The sequence below is a fragment of the Globicephala melas genome, chromosome 2, assembly GCF_963455315.2.
Source record: "Globicephala melas chromosome 2, mGloMel1.2, whole genome shotgun sequence".
Classification (NCBI taxonomy): domain Eukaryota; kingdom Metazoa; phylum Chordata; class Mammalia; order Artiodactyla; family Delphinidae; genus Globicephala; species Globicephala melas.
Window position 1 is genome coordinate 83,978,393 of NC_083315.2, and position 24,865 is coordinate 84,003,257.

Sequence of the window (24,865 nt, forward strand, 5' to 3'; positions counted from 1 at the left end):
TCAACCAGGTGTTATCAGCCCCAGGTGGGGCAAGCAAAGGTGATGGAGAAGATTCCAGGAAGCTGCCAGAGCAGGCAGGGGAGAAATCCCAGGTTGTGCATAGAACTGGGCACTATAAGTGGTTCAGTGTGCGAATGGGATGTGGATTCATTTCTGTGATAAACTGAAAGGGAAACCCCTTGGATATTCCAGTCAGTGTATTTGTACACCAGGTTTTTTTTTTTTTTATCTTATCCTGTTAGAAGCCTTTGACCTGCTGCGCTGCTATTGTTTCAGTCATTTCCATCATCTAATGCAGAAAGGAAACAAGAGGATCTTCTAAGTCCATCAGATGCCCATTCTTTTTTTTTTAAAAATATTACTGTATTTTTATTCATCTCATTTATGCATGTTCCTTTGTTGTGGCGACAGCAAGGGGGTTGGGGGAGAGGAAACTTTCTTCACGCATGCACAAAGGTTGCAATGTTTACTGAAGATGATGGGAAAAATTTTTCGACACTCGCACCAGCTGAGGCCAGCCAGCAGTGAATCTTGGAAGTGAATTCCAGTGCCCACAACCGGCCCAGCATGGGGAGTGAGGAATCCATCCCCTCCCTGGCAGTCGTACCTTGCCCAGGAACATTTGAGAAAAGTGTTGCCCAGTCTGCAGTCTATGACCCTGAGCGGAGAAATGCTCACCAGGAGGATCGGGTCCAGCAAGGAGTTCCAGCCGCCCAGTGATCCCAGTTTGCCCTGCTCACTCGCCTGCCGGTTGTCCCAGATGCCCATTCTTTTTCTCTTCTTCTTTTTTTTAAAAAAAATATTTATGTATTTATTTGGCTGCGTTGGGTCTTAGTTGAGGCACGCGGGATCTTCATTGCAGCGTGCGGGCTCAGTAGTTGCGGCACTTGGGCTTAGTTGCCCTGTGGCATGTGGGATCTTAGTTCCCCGACCAGGGATCGAATCCGCATCCCCTGCGTTGGAAGGCGCATTCTTAACTTCTGGACCACCAGGGAAGTCCCCCAGATGCCCATTCTTACTAAAACATTTTAGAAGCCTGAAGAAAAGAAAAAAAGAACATATTAACCATATTAACTTACAGTGTGCTATAAGGAGATAGATTGTATTATTAAAAATCATTTTATTAAAAAAATTATTTCAGTGGGAAGGGTGTTTAGTGAACGCAGAGTTTCACAGTAACAAATCCTCCTTTCTTGAAGGACTCATCCTGAACCTAAGCTGCACAGTTTTGCTACAAATAAGGTTCCATTGAAGATGACCTCACGATGCCAAATTACAAAACTTGTGAGAGCCAGCTTATACAAACATATTAGATCTCTGACAACTTGAGATAGTAGAATTATTGGTTACAGATTATAAGTCTGATTAAAGCCATTAAAAAGTATTATAAATATTTCTAAAAAAGAAAAGATATTACTCAGAAATACTGGAAAATTTGGGAAAAAATAAAAAATCTCAGGGGTTTCCGTGGTGGCGCAGTGGTTGAGAATTTGCTTGCCAATGCAGGGGACATGGGTTTGAGCCCTGGTCCAGGAAGATCTCACATGCCGTGGAGCAGCTAAGCCCGTGTGCCACAAATACTGAGCCTGCGTGCCTAGAGCCCGTGCTCCTCAACAAGAGAAGCCACCGCAATGAGAAGCCCGCGCACCGCAACAAAGAGTAGTCCCTGCTTGCCACAACTAGATAAAAGCCCACACGTAGCAACAAAGACCCAAAGCAGCCAAAAATAAAATAAGTTAATTAAAAAAAAAAAAATCTCGGTGGGGGTTAAAATAACAGATTGGGCACAGCTGAATGGAGAATTTTGCTAAATTGGACCACAATGTAACATAGAATTATAATTAGGTGGAAAATGTGTTAAGCGTAAAGAGATGGAAAAATACCTCTAAATTGGCCTTGAGAGAGTAGACAATTTGAAGAGATTATAAATGACTTAGAATTTTCCAAATTGATGAAATATATGAAGATTCAAATTCAGGAAGCATAAGTCCCAAAGTGGGGAGGTAAAAATAAATCCACACCTAGAAAAATAATTATAAAACTGCAGAATAAAGCCCACCACGTACACACACAAAAGGGCTTCAATGAAATATGCCTGTTATTAGTGATTTCTTTGTCACAGTTTGCATGATTTTAATTTTTATCTTTATACTTTGATGTGTTTTGGCACCAGGCACATATTTTTTTTTAGAATCATAGAAACAAATATGTATTTTAAGAAAATAAAATTGTCAGCAGACAATTACGGTTATGTTGTAGGAAATAACACTCATGAAATTGTTTATTCTACTTTGTGGAATGGCCTTATGGTAGCTTTTATACCAGTTTTTTATTTTATTCAGTTGTATAAAACAAATTCATATTAACTTTTCAACCCTTCATTCATCAAACATGTAGGATACAAAACAGATAAACAGTTATGCTTTATCTAGAGACTTTTTTCTTTAACTTTCTGTTTGTGTTTGTTTCTGACTGAAGGATTGGCTACAAGATAGACCATCAAATAGAGAAATGTAAGTAAGCCTTTTCTCATCGTTAGTGTGAAAAGTATCATAGGTATTGAATGTTGTTTTTTTCCTGCTCTTTGCATCATCTTTTTTAACACTTCTTGAAATTATTGCTGATTATTTATTTTGTGATCTCCTGTCTTTACATAGAAGAGATTAGGGAATCATTTATCATAAGTTAATGTATATATTTTAATTTATGATTTTATATAGTTACATTAGTCATATTATAACCACAACTCAAATAAAATTTTCATTATAATGATACAGTTATGATTTTATTATTTAGTCCTGTTTCCAACTTGCTTTTGAAGAAACTTGTTCAACAACTTAGTTTGACACTTTAGCTAATAATTTCTCTGCCCATCGTTCTAATCAACAAGCCTTTCTTCTGCTTTTGGGAAGCACTTTGATAATTAGAGCAGTAATACACAGTGTACATTAGAAAGCCTGCATACAGGAAGCTCCACGAGAAAGCTGATGTGATAATCCAGAACCAAAAGTAGAAACAAAAGGCAATCTTACAAGTAGTCATCCCCAGAAAGTGAAAATTTTCAGTACAGATTAAACATAACGATAAAGAAGAATCAAAGATAATCTGTTTTCCAGCCTCGAAATTAGTATTTTAGGATTCCAAAGGACATTAAAAAAGAGTAATTAAAAAAGTAATCTTGTTTTGACACCCATTTGATACTAGAAGCATGGTAAAGTTACTCTCCAATGTGAACTGCTTGAGAAGGGAGGCCAATTTGAGGGAATTTATCATATATTATATAGTGTTTTCCCTATTTCCTTCTCTGTATCAGAAATAGATGTGAATATATGGAGAAGAGAATAAACCAGGTGCTATGTGGGTATGCAGTTGTTCAAATTGTGGAGGTATCCTGGCCCTGAAGGGCATTTGGAAAATCTATTTATAATCAGACCTCTTCAGAGAATAATGTCTTTTATAAGTAGAACTGTAGGATGGAAATGCAGAATCAGTACTTAAAGTTGATGTTAATTCGGCTAACAAGAGAACTTTGAGTTACAGAATGCTGACCCATAGAAGTACCCAGAAAGGTGGAGTTGGTCAGTACTCTTTGGATGTGCTAACAGTGGTTTATCAGCAGTAGACAAAGGGCTGATGCTAGGGTCAAAGTATTTCCTATAGGAAATATTGATGTTACTAAGGTGAAAGCCAACGGGAAATATTAGGATCAGATAGAATGTAAGAGCTAGAAAGAGATTACCAATGTCTCCTGCTCAAGTGGTTCTTTTTAGATCTAGTCCTTCTAGTCCTGAGCAAGGCCACATAACTGTATAATGGGAGAGCTAAGCTTCTAATCTATTTTTCTTGATTCCCATTCCCCTTTCCTTTCCACTACACTTGTCTCTAATTTGCACTGGAATCTTTGGGATTAATAGAACCTACACTTGGTACCAGTATATGTTGTTATAAATAAACATATTCACATTGGAAAAAAATTTTTTTCAACATTAGCAATTGAATTTTGCAAAATGATATACAATTGCTATTCTCTCTGTTCTTTGCCCATCAGTTCTGTTGAAGTATTTTTAGAATCCTGCAAAGTCATTTCAAGGCATTATTAAAGTACTGGAATGAATCTCCACAAATAGAGGAGTCATGGAATATTTTACTGTATTAGTACTGAACCTTCAGTTTGGCATCAAACTACTAGTAATACTTATGTAGGCATAAATTGGAGGTAAAAGTTGATAAAGTATATGCATATGGATTTATACATATCCGTGTATTAATTTGGTACAAGCTTAAGGGAAGTGGCAAATATTCAAACAAAAGTGAATCTGAATCTCAGAATTCCTTTAATAATGTTATATTAAATAACAGTAACTTCATAAAATAAAAAATTTTGTGGTAGCCAAAACTAATTTTAAGTTACTAAAATTGTAACTTATATTTTTTGTTGTTTCTTTAGGCCATCTGAAGAAGGAACGTTGAATGGTGAGTCTGTGTGGTAGATTTAATGCGAAAAACTGAGGATTGTATATGATATACTTTAGCAAATACTACATTGTCCTAAGGAAGAAATTTTAGACTTCATATTTGAAAAAGCCAAGGTAGTAGAAAGTTCTCCCTTCAGCTTGTTTCTCTTCATTATAAGTGTTTCACAAATACAAGAACTCACCGTGTGAATGATGATCGTTTTACAAAAGTCTCCCCACTCCCCTTTATCCTTGCTACCCAGGTTGCTTCTTCCCTTATATTCCATGTGTTAGTGAATGGTACTTTTTCAGTCAGCTAAGTGAAACCTGAGCAGGAGGTATTCTTGACCCCCTTGACCTTGCACTCACAAAGCCCTCTTCCTCTGAGATATCCTTCAACCTTTCTTCAACCAGGAGACATTTGGTACCCCTCCTCTACAGTCCTGTATTGTGTGCATGTGTGAGAACACACATACACATGCACACACATACACACATACACACACACACTATATTTTATACTTCTCACACAATGATACAACTGTTAACTAGCTTTCTTCTTCTGCAAGACGATAGGTTCTTTTTCATTTATATTCTAGAAACTTAACACGTAGCAGGTTCAATTTATTCTCCTGGTTCAATTTATTCTCCATCTTTCTCAGTACAGTTAAAAAGTGAAGTCCTCGGGAGTTCCCTGGTGGCCTAGTGGTTAGGATTCCAGGATTTCACTGCCATGGCCCCAGGTTCAATCCCTGTTTGGGGAACTGAGATCCTGCAAACTGCACGGCGTGGCCAAAAAATAAAAAAGTGAAGTCCTGAGCTTCCCTGGTGGTGCAGTGGTTGAGAGTCCGCCTGCCGATGGCAGGGGACAAGAGTTCGTGTCCCGGTCCGCGAAGATCCCACATGCCGTGGAGCGGCTGGGCCCGTGAGCCATGGCTGCTGGGCCTGCGCGTCTGGAGCCTGTGCTCCGCAGCGGGAGAGGCCACAACAGTGAGAGGCCTGCGTACTGCAAAAAAAAAAAAAAAAAAAAAGTGAAGTCCTCACAGAAACTAACACAACATTGTAAATCAACTATACCTCAATAAAAAAATTAAAAAAAGTAAAGTCCTCAGATATACTTAGAGATGGAAGAGGGGCTTTTTTGTTATTTTATATCTTCTCATGGTCAACCCATTAAAATGGTTACAGGGCTACAGCCCCACACCCCAAAGGTCTGACACTTTTCTTTTTGAGTAGGGAATAAGGGAAGAATGCAGTTTATAACAGGAGAGTGTGAACCATCATGTGCTTTTTCCCTTCCAGGTATCATACTACACAGTTAACCACTAATCTGGCATAATGAAGTAGGGTAATAAAGCACATGATGGACATAATTTATTACTTGTTTTTTTCTGTTTTTGTGAACAGAGCTTACATGAAGGAAACTTGGGATGATTAAATGAGAATGCTTGAACAAAAATTTATGCTGCATTAGTACTTTTAAAAGGGTCTCATTTGTTTATTTACCATTTTAGGTCTTGCTTCTCCATTTAAACCAGTTATGGATACAAATTACTATTACTCAGGTTAGTAATAGTAAATATTAAAAACAAAATTTAGTAGTTCTTTGAGCTTTTAGGGATTTCATTATTTCTCTCTCATTTTTATGCAGCTGTGGAAAGAAATAACTTGATGAGATTATCCCAGAGCATTCCATTTACACCTGTGCCTCCAAGAGGTAAATCCAAAAAGTAAAGAAATAAGAGGGAAAATAAACCCTTAATTAACATGTGGTTTTAACTGTAATATAGAACATGGGTGGTGACAGAAAGAGGAAGGATCACATTAAGAATTGTTAATTTCATATAAATTTTAATCAGTCTGATTACTACAAGATTCAGGTATGTTTAAACTGAAGGAAGCATCAGAAGTATTGATTTTCTCTCTTTCTGGCATATCGGAAGCAGTGGTGTATTTTAATTCAGAAAAGCTCTTAATCTGTAGTTTAGCAGTGAAAGCATTAATAAATTGATATCACAGGGTTTGTGGAACAGATCTAACCTCCTGTTAAAAAGTTTAGAAGTGTTTAGACGTCTAATTGCTTTCTAAAAGTTTTTCTCGAAAATGTTCATGATTTCAAAAATGCTTATTATTACCAAATACAGGTGAATTTAGAGATATTAGATCCTTGGTTTCTGAGTATTTCTTGCCCTTAAACTTCTTTTATAAAACTACAACTTGGTCCATCTCGTATTCTATTCCTCACTTAATCTTAACCAAAGATACCTGCCAATTTCTACCTTGTGATTTTCAGAGTCATACTTTGACCTTAAAATATGTCTGTTCATGTTGCAGGTGAGCCTGTCACAGTGTATCGCTTGGAAGAGAGTTCTCCCAACATACTGAATAACAGCATGTCTTCGTGGTCACAGCTAGGCCTCTGTGCCAAAATAGAGTTTTTAAGTAAAGAGGAGATGGGAGGAGGTTTACGAAGAGCTGTCAAAGTACAGTGTACTTGGTCAGAACATGATATCCTCAAATCAGGACATCTTTATATTATCAAATCTTTTCTTCCTGAGGTGGTTAATACATGGTCAAGTATTTATAAAGAAGATACAGTTCTGCATCTTTGTCTTAGAGTAAGTGCTAGTGAATGCATACAGTGAAGCATTATTTGAGCTTCATGTTTTCACTTCTAAAGTATGATAAATCAAGTAATCTTAATTTCAGTGTTGAATGAGGGTTTCTTTGTTCTGTAGGAAATTCAACAACAGAGAGCAGCACAAAAGCTCACATTTGCCTTCAACCAAATGAAACCCAAATCCATACCATATTCTCCAAGGTAAATCTCTTAAAATTTTTGAGATCTTTTAGTGTTATGTGGATAGCATTCTCTTTTGACCTTCATTATTGATGCTGAATATTTCATTATTTACCCATTTTAAAGATGGATTAGAATTTTATTAAGAAAACTACTAGTATAGGATAAAATGACTAAATTGAGCAGGAACCTTTCTGAGGGCACTGAACTTGAGTTGAAAAATGAGAATAAGTGTAGGTGGTTGCAGAGCTGAAAGAATTATATATGGCATAGATTGTGTATTGGTTAAGATTAAATCAATAAAAATTGTCATTCGGTTGTTTATCATAAAAAAAAAACTATTAGTAATATCTATAACTGTTTTTCATAAGGTTCCTTGAAGTTTTCCTGCTGTATTGCCATTCAGCAGGACAGTGGTTCGCTGTGGAAGAATGTATGACTGGAGAATTTAGAAAATACAACAACAATAATGGTGATGAGATTATTCCAACAAATACACTGGAAGAGATCATGCTAGCCTTTAGCCATTGGACTTATGAATATACAAGAGGGGAGTTACTGGTACTTGATTTACAAGGTAAATTTATTAAAATATTGCTAAAAGGGAATTATGCATTAGGTTCTCATCTATTCATGTGTTATGAGCAATATACAGAAATCTGCTAATTTATGGATAGGTAAAATCTTAGGTCAGCAGAAGCTGTTAAAAAAGCAAGTCAATAACAGCCATAGTATATAGCTGTCAGGGCCCTGAAGAGTGAGATGCTATCTTAATTGTTATTTAGGTAATACAGATGTTTTAATAAGCAAAATCATGTGAAATCCCCTATTCCACTCATAGATCTGTAGCCTTAATTTCTTTAAAAGTATAAAGACCATTTCTTTAAAACAATAACAACTATCTGTATTGTTCCTGGTGTTTATGTTATCTATTACTGTGAACTAAACTACCTAATAGTGGATTAAAACAACCATTTTGCTTGCTTACACTTCTTTGGTTAAGGAATTTGGGGATGGCTCATCTCTACTGTCCCCTTGGAGGGTTTGAATGGCTGGAGACTAGTTTGGACAGCTTGACTGGAGCCAAATGTCTTAGGTCTCTGTTCAAGACAGCTGAATTCCTCAGTTCACCACAAAGTGATTTTTCCACATGGCTGGGTAGCTTGGACTTTTTGTAGCATGGTAGTTTCAGGTAATTAGACTTCTTACATGACAGCTGGCTTCCTCCAGAGAGAAAGCAGAAACTCTTAGGTTAGGACCAGAATGGGCCCATATCCCTTCTGCCACATTTTACCGGTCAAGGTAAGTTATAAGGACAGCTCAGATTTAAGAGGTAGAGAATAGATTCAAGCACTTGGAAGGTAGAGCAGCATGTATACAAGGAGGGGAAAACTGAGCATAGCCATCTTTGTAGACAGATTCCTTCATACATGTAAAAGGGAGAAAAAAAAGAAATTATGACTAGGAGAGAGCAGTGATTTGCTTAGAGTAATATTTATGCAGCTTCACAGCAGGGTCAAAGAAAAATGAAATTGAGCAAATTGCCAGCTCTGCCTGGATGGCACTTTCACATTATAGGTTCCATTTTTTTTTTGCCCCTAAAGAGCAGCTTTAATTTCAAATGTCAACAAAGACCAGATTTCCAATCACATAAAAACAATTGCTTAGAATATTTATCACTTGATGACTTCTTTCATTATATAGATACTCCCAAATATAAACAATTTGTTGAAAAGCAAACAGTTGGTATTGATTTTCAATACCAACTCAAGAAAGAAAATCTTTGTAAAAATAGCTATCCTTTTTTCAGTAAATTCATCATTTTACATAAATGATTAAGTGATATATATAGTGAAATTTCTGATGTATATTATTAGACGGGCTAGTCCATCTTCAAATATGCCTAGGAAGTGAGGCCAAACTGTTAATTAAAAGATGGCAGTTATTTTTAACAAGCAGAGTAATAGTGATGTTCTCTACAAAATTAATGTGTTCATGGAGCCATTTTTTTCATAGAAATATTTTAGACAGTTACTACAAACAAGTTAAACAATATAGAAATATAAAGAACAAAATGTTCCCATCTTTACTGTTCCTCTACCTTTGTGAAGACAAATTACAAATTTTTAAACTTACTTTTAATCATTTTGTGTTGTGATTTTCCTTCAGCTGGGATCATGCTATATATATGTATGTGTGTGTGTGTATTTCACTTTTTTTTTTTTCTACCTAATAATACATGATGGCCATCTTCTGGATCATTATTGATAAATCTGAGGCATTCCTTTTAACAGCTGTAGTATGGAGGCATAGCATGATTTACATCCTCTATTATGAGACAGTCATCCTATTTTTAGTTTTAGAGATAGTACAATTTCAATAGCAACGGCCAGGTTACTTTTCCAAAAGGTTATGTGAATTCATACTCAGCACTGTGAGCACTCATCACTGCGCCCATTTCTTCGCCATCTCTTCATTACTGAATATTTACTTAATTTTTGCCAATCTGAGTAGAAATTAGACTCATGTTTTAATTCTAGCTTTTCCTATTGTGAAATTCTACCCGTTTTATTAGGTTTCATTCTAATGGGTTAAATATTTTATGATTATTCAAATATCAGTAGTTGTTCTTTATACGAATGAATAGATGAGAGTGAAAAGATTTAACCACACTTTTAACACCTCTGGAGAGGGCTGGAGGTGAAGGAAGATGTTCACAATCTTACTCTTTATGTAATCTAAATCTTTTGCAAGAAAATGTAATTAGCCTGTGATTTTAAAAAATCCAAAAGACTTGTAAAATGACTTATAGATCATGCCTTCATGTACCTAATTGTTCTTCGCTAACTAAGGTGAAACAAGGGCAAATTGTAAATAAGGAGATATTTACTTCCAGCTTGGCCTTGTTGCATCAGAAACTGGTGTCACCAGGAGATTACATGCCTACCTACCTATTCTGACATTTAACTGTTGTTCATGTCAAAGGAACTGTGTTTGTTCCTAGTGCAATGTTGAGGTCATAAGTCAAGTTATGAAATATCAAGAGTGAAAAACCTATCCTCTTTTGAATAATTTAACATCATGTAATGGTTGATGATGCTATAGAATCTCTTGTGACTTTTTATTATACTTATGTATTTATATCAATTATATAATAAAATTGTCTTTTTAATATATACATATAAAGGTGTGGGTGAAAATTTGACTGACCCATCTGTGATAAAGGCAGAAGAAAAGAGGTAATAAGTTTTAATAATTTCATTAAGACATTTTTGTAATTTCAAATTCTACATTTCTATTTTCATTAACTGACTTTTTCTTTTAACTACCAATTCCACAGATCCTGTGATATGGTTTTTGGCCCAGCAAACCTAGGAGAAGATGCAATAAAAAACTTCAGAGCAAAACATCACTGTAATTCTTGCTGTAGAAAGCTTAAACTTCCAGGTAAGCATTTTCTTAATCAGTATAATATATAAATTGTTAGCAAAGTTAATTACTACAGAACTTCATAAGGCCAGAAGCATAAATACATATTTTTGGTTATAAGTGGATCTGTGCTTTCATTTATTACTTATAAAAACACAAAGTCCATTCACTTAATACATATTTATTATGTGTCTGCTGGATGCCAGGTATTGTGTTAGATATTAACAATGCACAGTGAACAAGACAAACATGGTCCCTGCACTCGGTGGAGTTTACCCAGGTCTTGGATACTGACAAGATTAACAGAGAATTATAGGACTATCATAAATGCCAAGCAGAAAAAATAGAACAGGTAAGCAGATCACCTAACACAAACTTAGAAGTCAGGGAATGCTACCTGGGGAACTAACAGATTTGCCTAAAACTGAAGGATGAATAGAGTTTCAAGTTAGCCTGGAAAAGAGTTGGGAAAAGAGTATTCTGTGAAACTGGAAGAGGAACTGAAGATACAGTCTCTCACGATAGTAACTTCATCTTATATTCGAAGAATTACAAGTTATTATTGAATCATAAGTTGTATCACAAACCAGTTGTTCTCACCCTTTGGTGTGTGTCAGAATCCCCTGTGGAACTTTTTCAAAATTACAGGTGCCTGGCACTCATCCTTGAGCTGTATTTTTAAAAGTCCCTCTCATTATGACCAATAATATAGTAGTAGTTAAGAGCTTGGACCTGGGAGCCAGACTCCAGGGCCTCAGAGAATACCTACATCATAGAGGTTTGTTGTTTTTTGTTTGTTTGAGGATTAAATTAGTTGGTATTTGTGACGTACTTAGAACAGTGACAGGCACATAGTAAGCATGTTAATACTACTATCTGTAAATTTTTAAAAATTGTTCATTATTAATAGATACAGAAATTATTTATTTTTGTATATTGACCTTGTATTCTGTGTTCTTGCTAAACTCACTTCTAGGAGGTTTTTGTTTGTTTGGTTCTTGTTTATTGTTTGTAAATTCCTTGGAATTTTCTGGGTAGACAATAGAGACAGTTTTATTACTTCCTTTCCAATCTGTATGCCTTTTATTTCTTTTTCTTGACTTTTTGTAATGGCAAGGAATTCAAGTACAATGTTGAATAGGAGTAGTGAGAGTAGACTAATCTTCCATGCCTCATTTCTTGAAGACACTTATCCTAAATGTTCACTGAATTTGTCAGATGTCTTTTCTGCATCTATTTGTATGATCATTTGGTTTTTCTTCAACTGGTTAGTATTACATCGAATTACATTGATTGACTTTTTAAACGTTGAGCCAGTCTTGTATTCCGAGGACAAACTCCACTTTGTCATGGTATATTTTTTTATATATATATATATATATATATATAAAATATTATTATATATAATATTATATTATTATAATATATATATATTTTTGTTGTTGTTGTGCTGGGTCTTTGTTGTGGCAGGCAGGCTTCTTAGTTGCAGCTCACGGGCTCCTTAGTTTCGGCATGTGAACTCTTAGTTGCAGCATGCATGTGGGATCTAGTTCCCTGACCAGGGATTGAACCTGGATCCCCTGCATTGGGAGTGCAGAGTCTTCACCACTGCGCCACCAGGGAAGTCCCTGTCACGGTATATTATCTTTTTTATGTGTTGTTGGGTTCAATTTTCTAATATTTGTTGATGATTTTTATATCTTTGTTCATGAAGAATATTGGTCTATGGGGTTTTTTTCCTTGTACTGTCTTTGTCTTGTTTGGTGTCAGGATAATACTGACCTTAAAAATAAGTTTTAAGTGTTTATACCTCTTTTGTTTTGGGGAATAGATTGTATAGAATTGATATTATCCCAACTTCAAATGTTTGATAGAATTGTCTAGCAAAACCATCTCAGTCTGAAGTTTTGTCAGATGCTTTTTAATTTTTAGTTTTTTAAAATAGATGTCAGTTTCTTGAGTGAGTTTTAGTAGTGTGTGTCTTTCGGGGAATTGGTCCATTTTATTTTTTTTTTCCACTTTCATTGAGAAATAATTGATATACATATCTATAAGTTTAGAGTGGATAGCATGATGGTTTGATTTACATATATTGTGAAATGATTACCACACTAGATTAAGCTAACATCCATCTTCTTGTATAGATAGAATAAAAAGAAAGAAAAAAAATGTTTTTCCTCACGATAACTCTTAGTATTTACTCTCTTAACAGCTTTCCTGTATATCATACAACAGTGTTAGCTGTAGTCACCATGTTGTACATTACGTCCGTAGTACTTATTTATCTTATAACTGGAAGTTTGTACTTTTTTTTTTTTTTTTTGCGGTACGTGGGCCTCTCACTGTTGTGGCCTCTCCCGTTGCAGAGCACAGGCTCCGGACGCGCAGGCTCAGCAGCCATGGCTCATGGGCCCAGCCACTCCGTGGCATGTGGGATCTTCCCAGACCGGGGCACGAACCCGTGTCCCCTGCATCAGCAGGCGGACTCTCAACCACTGCGCCACCAGGGAAGCCCGGAAATTTGTACCTTTTGACCACCTTCCTCCAGTTCTCCCTCCCCTCACCCCTCTACCTCTGGTAACCACAAGTCATCTGTTTCTGTGAGTTTGTTTGTTTTTTTAGGTTCCATGTATAAGTGAGATCATACAATATTTGTCTTCATTTTATTTAAATTGTCAAACTTATGGACATAGAGTCAATGATACTATCATCTTATTTTTTTTTGTCTGTGGGGGGGTCTGTGGTGAATCCCATCTTTCATTAGGGTAATTTGTGCTTTTTTTTTTTTGGTCAGTGTGGCTAAGGTGTATCAGTTTTATTGATACTTTCAAAGAACCACTTTTTGTTTTCATTGTTTTACTCTATTTTCTGTTGTCAGTTTCATTGATTTATTCTCTGTTATTTCCATGTTTCTGATTGCTTTGGGTTTAGTTTGTTTTTTCTCTAGTTTGTTAGGGTAAAAATTTAAAATATTCATTTGAGACTTTTTCTCTAACAAAACATTTTAGTGCTGTAAATTTTCGTCTAAGCATTGTGTTAGCTGCATCCCACAAATTTTGGTATTTAAAAAAATTTTTTTGGTATGTTTTAGTTTTATTTTTTAAATATTTCTTATTTCCTTTGAGATTTCTTCTTTGACCTATGGATTAATTACAGGTGTCTTTTTTGTTTGTTTATTTTTGGCTGCATTGGGTCTTCATTGCTATGCACGGGCTTTCTCTGGTTTTGGCGAGTGGGGGCTACTCTAAATTGCGGTGTGCAGGCTTCTCATTGTGGTGGCTTCTCTTGTAGAGCAGGGGCTCTAGGTGTGTGGGCTTCAGTAGGTGCAGTACGCAGGCTCAGTAGTTGTAGCTCACAGGCTCTAGAGCGCAGATTCAGCAGTGGTGGTACACGGGCTTAGTTGCTCTGCGGCCTGTGGGATCTTCTCAGACCAGGGCTCAAACCCATGTCCCTTGCATTGTCAGGTGGATTCTTAACCACTGGGCCACCAGGGAAGTCCCAATGAAGGAAAGTTTTTTGATAGTGTTGTTCTGGTTTTTAATATCCTTGCTGATTTTCTGTCTATTCTATTTATTACTTAGAAGAAAGGTCTCTAAGTATAATTGTTGATTTATCTGCTTTGCTTTCAGTTCTATCAATTTTTCCTGCATGTATTTTGAAGCTTTGCTCTTAGATACATACAGATTTACAGTTGTTATGACTTCTTGGTGATTTAATTTTTATTAAATTAATGCCATGGTAATTCTCCTTGTTCTAAAGTCTGCTTTGTCTGATATTAACATAGCTTGTGATTAGTGGTTTCATCAGGTATCTTTTCCCATTCTTTTTACCTGTATATATTAATTCTATTTAAAGTGGTTTTCTTGTAGACAGCGTATAGTTAGTTCCTAGGTTTGTGTTTTAAAATCTAACCATTTCCATCTTATAATAGCTGTTTTAGACCCTTTACATTTAATGTAATTATTGATATGGTTAGATTTTGATTTGCTGTTTTATTGTTTTCTGTTTGATGTCTCTGGTTTGGTTTTTTTGTTGTTTTCTCCCCCACACACCCCACAGCCCTTGCTCTGTTTTAGTATTCTGTTTTATCTTTATGTTTAGTTCTTTTAGTGGTTGATCTTAGTTCCCCTTACCTAAGAATGTATTTCGCTTTCATTCCTGAAGGGTATTTTCACTGGATCTAGAATTTTAGCTTGACATTTCTTTCTTTCAGCACTTAAAAAATGTTCTGCTGTCTTCTAGCCTCTGTTATTTATGATGAAAACTCCAGTCATTTGAATTGTTCTTCCCGTATACATAATGTATCATTATAATCTATCTTCTTTCAAGATTTATTCTTTATCTTTGGTTTTGAGCAGTTTGATTCTGTGGTTATGTTAACTGTAGTTAGCAGTTATGTCTAGTTGTAGCTTTCTCTGAGTTTATCCTGTTTCAGTTTTACTAAGCTTCTTGAATTTGCCAGTTTATGACTTTTATCACATTTGGGGAGTTTTTAGCTCTTAGTTCATCAAATATTTGTCCGCATCAATCTCTTCTCTTTCTGGACTCTCATAAAAAGAATGTTAGACCTTTTGATCTTGTCACCCAGGAACTTGTGGCTCTGATTACTTCCTTAAAAATTAATTTTTTTCTTTAGTTCAGATTGGATAATTTCTATTGATCTACACACAAATTCACTGACTCCTCATTCTTTATTTCTTCATTCTGCTATTAAGCTCATACACTGAATTTTTTATTTCAGTTATATTTTTCAGTACTATAATTTCCTGTTGGTCTTTTTATACTGATTATTTCTCTGCTGAAAACTTACTTTTCCTTTCATTTCAAGTCTGTTTGTCCTGCGTCATGGAGTATGGTTCTAGTAGTTTAAAGTCTTTTAATTATTCTACCATCTGAGTAACCTTGGGATTGGATTCTCTTGGTTTTCTTTGAGAATCTTTTGAAAGATTCTTTTTCTTTCAAGAATTTTTCTTTGAGAATCTTTGAGAATTCAAAGATTTTCTTTGAGAATCTTGGAAATGTTCCTGTTTGTTGTATCTCTAGTAATTTTAGAATGTGTCCTGGATATTTTGAATATTATGTTATAAGATTTTGAGAATCTTTGAGAATCTTTGAAATGTTCCTGTTTGTTGTATCTCTAGTAATTTTAGAATGTGTCCTGGATATTTTGAATATTATGTTATAAGATTTTGAGAATCTTTGAGAATCTTTGAAATGTTCCTGTTTGTTGTATCTCTAGTAATTTTAGAATGTGTCCTGGATATTTTGAATATTATAAGATTTTTGAGGTCTTATTAAAAATCCTCTATAGAGAATTTTGAATTTTGAATCCTTGAGATTTTTGGTGTTAGTAGGCAATCAACTCAGTTAAATTCAGTTCACAAGTCCCAGTCTGTTTTCTGTGTGGCTGTCCCTCTACTGTCAGTTTAGTTTTTAAAGGCTTTGCATTATTAACCAGGTCTCTTTCACATGTGTGTCAAACAAGGGCAAGTCTGGGACACAAGTGAAGGTCTGCACCATAGTTTAGTTCTCAAAGCCTATGCTATGCCGTCTTTCCATATATGTGCCACTCAAGCCTGAGTCTGGGATTTCATACATAAATTTAGGGTATCTCTCTCTCCATTTTCCTCCTCTCCATGATTTCTTCCAAACTTTGTGACTCCTGGGGGCCTCTTCTTTCCTTTTTTTTTTTTTTTTTTTTGGTACACTGACTAGAAAGCCAGGATTTTGGCATCCCTGTGCTGTCACACACATTCTGCAATTAGGTCTGTTTCTGGTGCTGAAAATAATACTTTTTGGATCATAGAGGTACATATTCTCAGTTCTTCTGGTCAGAGAGAAGGGTTTTCTCTTGGAGTTGTAGGTTCTTGCCCAACTGCCACCACTGTAGGAATGCCTCTTCATGACCAGGGCTTAGGTAAAGGGCAGAAGAGCAAAAAGAATAATTAAAAAGAGGGAATTCCCCTCAACATTTTCCATCCCACAGGGTCCTCCTTCCTTATCCTGTGGCCAGAAGGTCTTGGAGCTTTTTGTGTCCATGCTCACTGTATGTTTCTATGATTGAGCTATTTTCAAGTCTAAGCCCAGAAATAAGAGATGGGAAAAAACAGGAAGCTCACCACCATATAAATCGTTCTTCAAGTTCTGATTTCCTTCTCCTATATGTCTACTGTTACTTTTCAGAAATCTGAGATAGTTGCTTTATGTATCATGTTTTTACTTGTAATCAGTTTTTATTTGTAATCAGTGAGAGAGAGAGAGAGGATGAAATATGCTTAGTCCATTTAAGCCAGAAGTAGAACACACAATGATGAATTTAACAGGCAGCCCAGATATAATTTTTATTTGGTTTTGATACAGTGCAATATTTAATAGCATATCTGTTTTTTAAATTGTCATTTAAAGGATTTTACAGCTTGGAAGGGACCTTAAAAGCAACCCAGTCCAAGTCCATCGTTTTACAGAACATAAAATAAGAGTTTACATGATTTGCCCATGGTTACACCATTAGTTAACAGCATTATAATTGTGAATTGAATTATAATTGTGTTTCTGTCCATTGTTCTTTGTGTACACTTCAGCTACAAATTAATTTGCATTCCCTAAGGCCTTACTGGCAAAGTCTTGAATTTAAAGTTTATCAAAAATTGTTCATACTGGGGCTTCCCTTGTCACGCAGTGGTTGAGAGTCCGCCTGCCGATGCAGGGGACACGGGTTTGTGCCCCAGTCCGGGAAGATCCCACATGCTGCGGAGCGGCTGGGCCCGTGAGCCATGGCCGCTGAGCCTGCGCGTCCGGAGCCTGTGCTCCGCAACAGGAGAGGCCACAACAGTGAGAGGCCCGCATATCGCAAAAAAAAAATTGTTCATACTGTAACAAATACGTATTTGGATCATTGAATATAGACTATTACTGAAATTAAAATTAACAGTTCATATTCTGAGTGTTCTATTTTACATGGAGATAAAAGTATAAGGGTATATACACGACTATGGTTTGTTTATAAAGTATAAATTTGATACTACTGCATTGTTTTCCAGTTCTGCAACCATTGTCATATATGTCTGTTACTCCCTGAGTTCATCCTATCCCATAGCTATAAAGGCAGTCTACATCCTGATAGTACCAAATTTAATTGAAGACTAACTTCTTTCCTGAGCTCCTGTTTCTATATTGAGTTTCCTACATTGCTACTTGAATTACTTTTAAGTAACACTTTCACTCCAGAACTCTTGACTTTCATTTTCCACCCCTACCCACGAAATTCTGCTTCCCTGTCTCATTAATGGTTACCCAGTTGCTCAGGCTCAAAACCTAAAAGCTAGCCAGTTCCTTTGTTCTCTTACTTTCTGTTTGTTTTTTTTTTTTTTTGCGGTACACGGGCCTCTCACTGTCACAGTCTCTCCCGCCGCGGAGCACAGGCTCCGGACGCGCAGGCCCAGCGGCCACAGCTCACGGGCCCAGCCGCTCCGCGGCACATGGGATCCTCCCGGACCGGGGCGTGAACCCACGCCCCCTGCATCGGCAGGCGAACTCTCAACCACTGCGCCACCAGGGAAGCCCTGTTCTCTTACTTTTCATAACCAATCTGTCAAATTCTGTCTGCTCAAATTCTGAAATCTCCCTAGAATTTATCAATTTCTCTTCATCATCATTGCCACCATTTTGTTTCCTGGATTCTTACCAGTAGCCCTCTAACATGACTTCATGTGACGATTGGAATGGTCATTTTAAACAAATTTGATTACATTCCTCCCTTAAGACTTCTTAATACCTTCCAGTGGGTTTTCACCGTAATCTATACTTAGTTTGCAAACCATGAATCAGAGGTCAGCAAACTTTTCTGTAAAAGGCAAACAAAGGAAGTATACATTTTAGGCTTTGTGGGCCATATGGCCTGTGTCACAGCTACCCAACTCTCTCATTGTAGTACAAAAACAGCCATAGACAATCTGTAAACAAATTTCTATGGTTGCATTCCAGTAAAACTATTTACAAAAACAAGTAGGCCAGATTTGGCGCACAGGCTGTAGTTTGACAACTGCTGACCATTAATGATTGTTTGACCTCATTTTCTCTTAGTCCTTTCCCTCATTCACTACATGCAAGCCATGCTGCTTCTTGCCATTCTTGGAACACACCAAGTCCATTTCCTTTTTGCAGTCTGCAGTTAACTTTCTCTGCATAGAGTACTCTTCCTGGGACTTTGATAGGTCATTTCTTAGTATTCAGGTCTTATATGTTACCTCCTGTGGCTTTTCTGCCCAGCCCTATCTAAAAGAATCACCTCATACCGTCTCCCACCTGACCCTCATCACACTATTTTCTTCAAAGCACTTGCTACTACTTATAATTGTCATTTTTCTATTTGTTTTTCTTCACCTACAAGAATATAAGCTCCATGAGAACAGGGACCTTACCTGCCTTGTTCACTGCTGCATTTCTACACTTACATGAGTTACTGACTCATGGTCGGAGTGTAATAATTATTTGTTGAATGATTTCATTTTTATGTGTATAAATTTTGTGACTTTTGAATTTATAACAACCTTGTAGAAAATAGATCTGGCATGTTTAGAGGGAAATTGATTTAGAAAATGTTCTTAATTTTTTGTTTCTAAGCGATACTCTTTTTTTCTTTTTTTGTTGGGGGTCATGAATATAGATCTGAAGAGGAATGACTATACACCTGACAAAATTATATTTCCTCAGGATGAGCCTTCTGATTTGACTCTTCAGCCTGGAAATTCCACCAAAGAATCAGAATCAACTAATTCTATTCGTCTGATGTTATAATATCACTGAATCATTGGTTTTGCCTACATCTCACAAAAATGTTACTGTCACTTTTCATTTAGGAGGGAACTGTTTGGTAATAAAGAAAAGCGTGTGCTAATTGAATATGCTGAACTGGCACATTTAAAAGGTCAATATTCTTTTGACCTGATTAAATTAGTCGGGAACTCCCTATACAATACAGCTGGCAGCTGTTAAATTTTAAAGGTAAAGAAAAATTAGTATTTATAACTTTTTAAAGGGCTCTTTTTAACAGAGGATTTCATTTGACTTTGTTCTGATGAGGGTAATACCCTCTCTTCATGTGGTGCAATACCATTAACCAAAGTTAGGTGTCCGTGCAGATTTTATTGGCAGCTGGTTTACTGCCATTCAGCTAGCAAAATGAAGAAATCACCCAGTCTTTTGGTTAAATGGCAGTCAGGTGTCTTCCTCAGTGTGTTTCAGTGTGTTCAGTGATGATGTCACTAGTGCCCAGCTAGATGCTTGTTGTTTCCCATCTCATGGGAAAGGAGATGGCTTGTTACAATTCTAGATCTACAGGGATATAGAAAGCCCAAGCAGAAAACCATTTTCTAAGAGGGACCTTATGAATCAGGGTTAGGCTCCTATTTAAAAGGTAGAGCCAGTTTTTTCGTTAAATAGAGCCCAAATTGTGCAAAGTATTAGTGTTTTTTTTTTTTTTAAACATTGTTAAGTAGAAGAAACCCATGGTAGACTGGTATAACCTAAATATATCAAAGGAGAAACTTAACTCACTGTCCAAGAGAAGTTACCCTGTGAGAAAAGTTAAAGTGCTTTTTTCTTATCTATATCTACTATAGTTACAACTTGGAAGTTACATACTTCTCAAAAGATTTTATTGACCAGTATATCAAATCAGAATGTAAACATGAATTCTTGCATATATTTAAAATTGTGTAGGAACATCTGAACATGAATATTGTTTGTGGTACTTAAGAAATTGAATTGGATTATCATTTTGTGATGTTGGGAGATTGCAATGCAACTTTATGCCAATAAAATGTAACTTAACTGCCCCAGATATTGTTGAATACTCAACAACAAGAAAAGCTTTCAATCTGTCTGAAGTACTGTGCTTTGACTATTTTTCTTTCTTTTTTTTTTCCCTAGGTACTAATTTTAATTTTTATTTGGGAGGGAGCAGTGTAAATCTTATTTGTATTCAGTAGTGTATCTCATAGATACAGACAAGGGAAAAAGAGATAAGCTGTTCAAATAGTGTTTAATATTGATGGGGGGGGGAGAAAGAAAAAATGTATTAAAGATATTATACTATATACATTTTGTATATCATTAAATCTTTAAAAGAAATTAAATAAATTTATTCTTGTTTAAAGATGTTTTACTGAGTATAATCATTCTGAAAAATTAATATTTTCACTGTTAATTTTTTTTCAGAATATCAGGTTCTTTTCAAATGAACCAATTGTATGCCTGTGCATTTTGATCTCCTGTCCTGTACAGTGTTTAAAGTGATCTTGATTTCCTACTGTGTTTTTAGTTATTTATTTTTGGATCTGTTTCTTGTTATGTCAGAAAAGAGGGATATGAATTGTCTACTGATATTTAATATTTTGTTGATTATTTTCACATGATAATAATAGTAGTTGAGGGCTTCCCTGGTGGCTCAGTGGTTAAGAATCTGCCTGCCAATGCAACGGACGTGGGTTCAAGCCCTGGTCCGGGAAGTTCCCACATGCCGCGGAGCAACGAAGCCCGTGAGCCGCAACTACTGAGCCTGCACTCTAGAGCCCGCGAGCCACAACTAAGGACGCCCGCATGCCTAGAGCCCGTGCTCCGCAACAAGAGAAGCCACCGCAATGAGAAGCCCGCACACCACAATGAAGGGTAGCCCCCGCTCGCCGCAACTGGAGAAAGCACGCACACAGCAAGGAAGACTAAATGCAGCCAAAAATAAATAAAATTAATTAATTTAAAAACAAATAATAATAATAGTAGTTAAACACTTATTTAGTACTTAATATGTGTCATGTACTATTCTAAGTACTTTACATACATTAACCCTTTTAATCCTTTATGAAATAGGTATTATTATTATCTGTGATGCTGATTAGAAGATCACAGCATTAGGTAAAGTAACTTTCCTCAGATTCTTATACTTAGTAAGTAGCAGCACTAGAATTTGAACACAGGCAGATAGGCTTTTTTGTTTGTTTGTTTTTTTATTCTGTAAGTTCTTATTAGTCATCAATTTTATACACATCAGTGTATACATGTCAATCCCAATCGCCCAATTCAGCACACCATGATCCGCACCCCACCACGGTTTTCCCCCATTGATGTCCGTACGTTTGTTCTCTACATCTGTGTCTCAACTTGTGCCCTGCAAACTGGTTCATCCATACCATTTTTCTAGCTTCCACATACATGCGTTAATATATGATATTTGTTTTTCTCTTTCTGACTTACTTCACTCTGTGTGAAAATCCCTAGATCCATCCACGTTGCAACAAATGACTCAATTTCATTCTTTTTTATGGCTGAGTAATATTCCATTGTATATAGGTACCACATCTTCTTTATCCATTCATCTGTCGATGGGCATTTAGGTTGCTTCCATGACCTAGCTATTGTAAATAGTGCTGCAATGAACATTGGGGTGTATGTGTCTTTTTGATCTATGGTTTTCTCTAGGTATATGCCCAGTAGTGGGATTGCTGGATCATATGGTAATTCTATTTTTAGTTTTTTAAGGAACCTCCATACTGTTCTCCCTAGTGGCTGTATGAATTTACATTCCCACCATCAGTGCAAGAGGGTTCCCTTTTCTCCACACCCTCTCCAGCATTTGTTGTTTGTAGATTTTCTGATGATAGCCATTCTAACTGCTGTGAGGTGATACCTCATTGTAGTTTTGATTTGCATTCCTCTAATAATCAGTGATGTTGAGCAGCTTTTCATGTGCTTCTTGGCCATCTGTATGTCTTCTTTGGAGAAATGTGTATTTATGTCTTCTGCCCATTTTTGGATTGGGTTGTTCGTTTCTTTAATATGGAGCTGCATGTGCTATTTATATATTTTGGAGATTAATCCTTTGTCCGTTGATTCGTTTGCAAATATTTTCTCCCATTCTGAGGGTTGTCTTTTCATCTTGTTTATAGTTTCCTTTGCTGTGCAAAAGCTTTTAACTTTCATTAGGTCCCATTTGTTTATTCTTGGTTTTATTTCCATTACTCTAGGAGGTGGGTCAAAAAAGATCTTGCTGTGATTTATGTCAAAGAGTGTTCTTCCTATGTTTTCCTCTAAGAGTTTTAGAGTGTTTGGTCTTACATTTAGATCTCGAATCCATTTTGAGTTTACTTTTGTGTTTGGTGTTAGGGAGTATTCTAGTTTCATTCTTTTACATGTAGCTGTCCAGTTGTCCCAGCACCACTTATTGAAGAGACTGTCTTTTCTCCATTGTATATCCTTGCCTCCATTTTCATAGATTAGTTGACCATAAGTGTGTTTATCTCTGGGCTTTCTATCTTGTTCCATTGATCTATGTTTCTGTTTATGTGCCAGTACAATATTGTCTTGATTACTATAGCTTTGTAGTATAGTCTGAAGTCAGGGAGTCCGATTCCTCCAGCTCCATTTTTTTCCCTGAACACTGCTGTGACTATTCGGGGTATTTTATGTCTCCATACAAATTTTAAGATGATTTGTTCTAGTTCCATAAAAAATGCCATTAGTAATTTCATAGGAATTGCATTGAATCTGTAGATTGCTTTGGGTAGTGTAGTCATTTTCACAATATTGATTCTTCCAATCCAAGAACATGGTGTATCTCTCCATCTGTTGGTATCATCTTTAATTTCTTTCATCAGTGTCTTATAATTTTCTGCATACAGGTCTTTTCTCTCCTTAGGTAGGCTTATTCCTAGCTATTTTATTCTTTTTGTTGCAATGGTAAATGGGAGTGTTTTCTTGATTTCACTTTCAGATTTTTCATCCTTAGTGTATAGGAATGCAAGAGATTTCTGTGCATTAATTTTGTATCCTGCAACTTTACCAAATTCATTGATTAGCTCTAGTAGTTTTCTGGTGGCATTTTTAGGATTCTCTATGTATAGTATCATGTCATCTGCAAACAGTGACAGTTCTACTTCTTTTCCAATTTGTATTCCTTTTATTTCTTTTTCTTCTCTGATTGCCATGGCTAGGACTTCCAAAACTATGTTGAATAATAGTGGTGAGTGTGGACATCCTTGTCTCGTTCCTGATCTGAGAGGAAATGCTTTCAGGTTTTCACCATTGAGAATGATGTTTGCTATGGGTTTGTCCTATATGGCCTTCATTATGTTGAGGTAGGTTCCCTCTATGCCCACTTTCTGGAGAGTTTTTATCATAAATGGGTGTTGAATTTTTCAAAAGCTTTTTCTGCATCTATTGAGATGACCATATGGTTTTTATTCAACTTGTTAATATGGTGTATCACATTGATTGATTTGCCTATATTGAATCCTTGCATCCCTGGGATAAATCCCACTTGATCATGGTGTATGATCCTTTTAATGTGTTGTTGGATTCTGTTTGCTAGTATTTTGCTGAGGATTTTTGCATGTATATTTATCAGTGATATTAGTCTGTAATTTTCTTTTTTTGTAGTGTCTTTGGTTTTGGTATCAGGGTGATGGTGGCTTCATAGAATGAGTTTGGGAGTGTTCCTTCCTGTGCAATTTTTTGGAAGAGTTTGAGAAGGATGGGTGTTAGCTCTTCTCTAAATGTTTGATAGAATTCAGTTATGAAGCCATCTGGTCCTGGACTTTTGTTTGTTGGAAGATTTTTATTCACAGTTTCAATTTCATTACTTGTGATTGGTCTGTTCATATTTTCTGTTTCTTCCTGGTTCAGTCTTGGAAGGTTATACCTTTCTAAGAATTTGTCCATTTCTTCCAGGTTGTCCATTTTATTGGCATACAGTTGCTTGTAGTAGTCTCTTAGGATGCTTTGTATTTCTGCGGTGTCTGTTATAACTTCTCCTTTTTCATTTCTACTTTTATTGATTTGAGTCCTCTCCTTCTTTTTCTCGATGAGTCTGGCTAATGGTTTATCAATTTTGTTTATCTTCTCAAAGAACCAGCTTTTAGTTTTATTGATCTTTGCTATTGTTTTTTTGTTTGTATTTCATTTATTTCTGCTCTGATCTTTATGATTTCTTTCCTTCTGCTAATTTTGGGTTTTGTTTGTTCTTCTTTCTCTAGTTCCTTTAGGTGTAAGGTTAGATTGTTTACTGAGATTTTTCTTGTTTCTTGAGGTAGGCTTGTATAACTATAAACTTCCCTCTTAGAACTGCTTTTGCTGCATCCCATAGGTTTTGATTCATTGTGCTTTCATTGTCATTTGTCTCTAGGTATTT

General features: G+C 36.2%; 1 protein-coding gene across 2 annotated transcripts in view; it reads left to right on the plus strand.

Annotated features, from left to right (window-relative positions):
• TRPM7 (transient receptor potential cation channel subfamily M member 7) overlaps window positions 1-21,387 on the plus strand; it is a 122,136-nt gene extending 100,749 nt beyond the window's left edge. The window contains exons 30-39 of one of the 2 annotated variants that reach the window (XM_030842838.2): window positions 2,479-2,513; window positions 4,448-4,473; window positions 5,969-6,019; window positions 6,106-6,171; window positions 6,789-7,072; window positions 7,193-7,275; window positions 7,626-7,831; window positions 10,442-10,493; window positions 10,595-10,701; window positions 19,349-21,387. In XM_030842838.2, the coding sequence (XP_030698698.1) occupies window positions 2,479-2,513; window positions 4,448-4,473; window positions 5,969-6,019; window positions 6,106-6,171; window positions 6,789-7,072; window positions 7,193-7,275; window positions 7,626-7,831; window positions 10,442-10,493; window positions 10,595-10,701; window positions 19,349-19,479 (1,041 nt within the window). In that variant the 3' untranslated portion in view covers window positions 19,480-21,387. The remainder of the gene's footprint in view (window positions 1-2,478; window positions 2,514-4,447; window positions 4,474-5,968; window positions 6,020-6,105; window positions 6,172-6,788; window positions 7,073-7,192; window positions 7,276-7,625; window positions 7,832-10,441; window positions 10,494-10,594; window positions 10,702-19,348) is intronic. The other variant, XM_030842840.2, reaches the window with a different exon arrangement.
• Window positions 21,388-24,865: the final 3,478 nt, after the last annotated feature.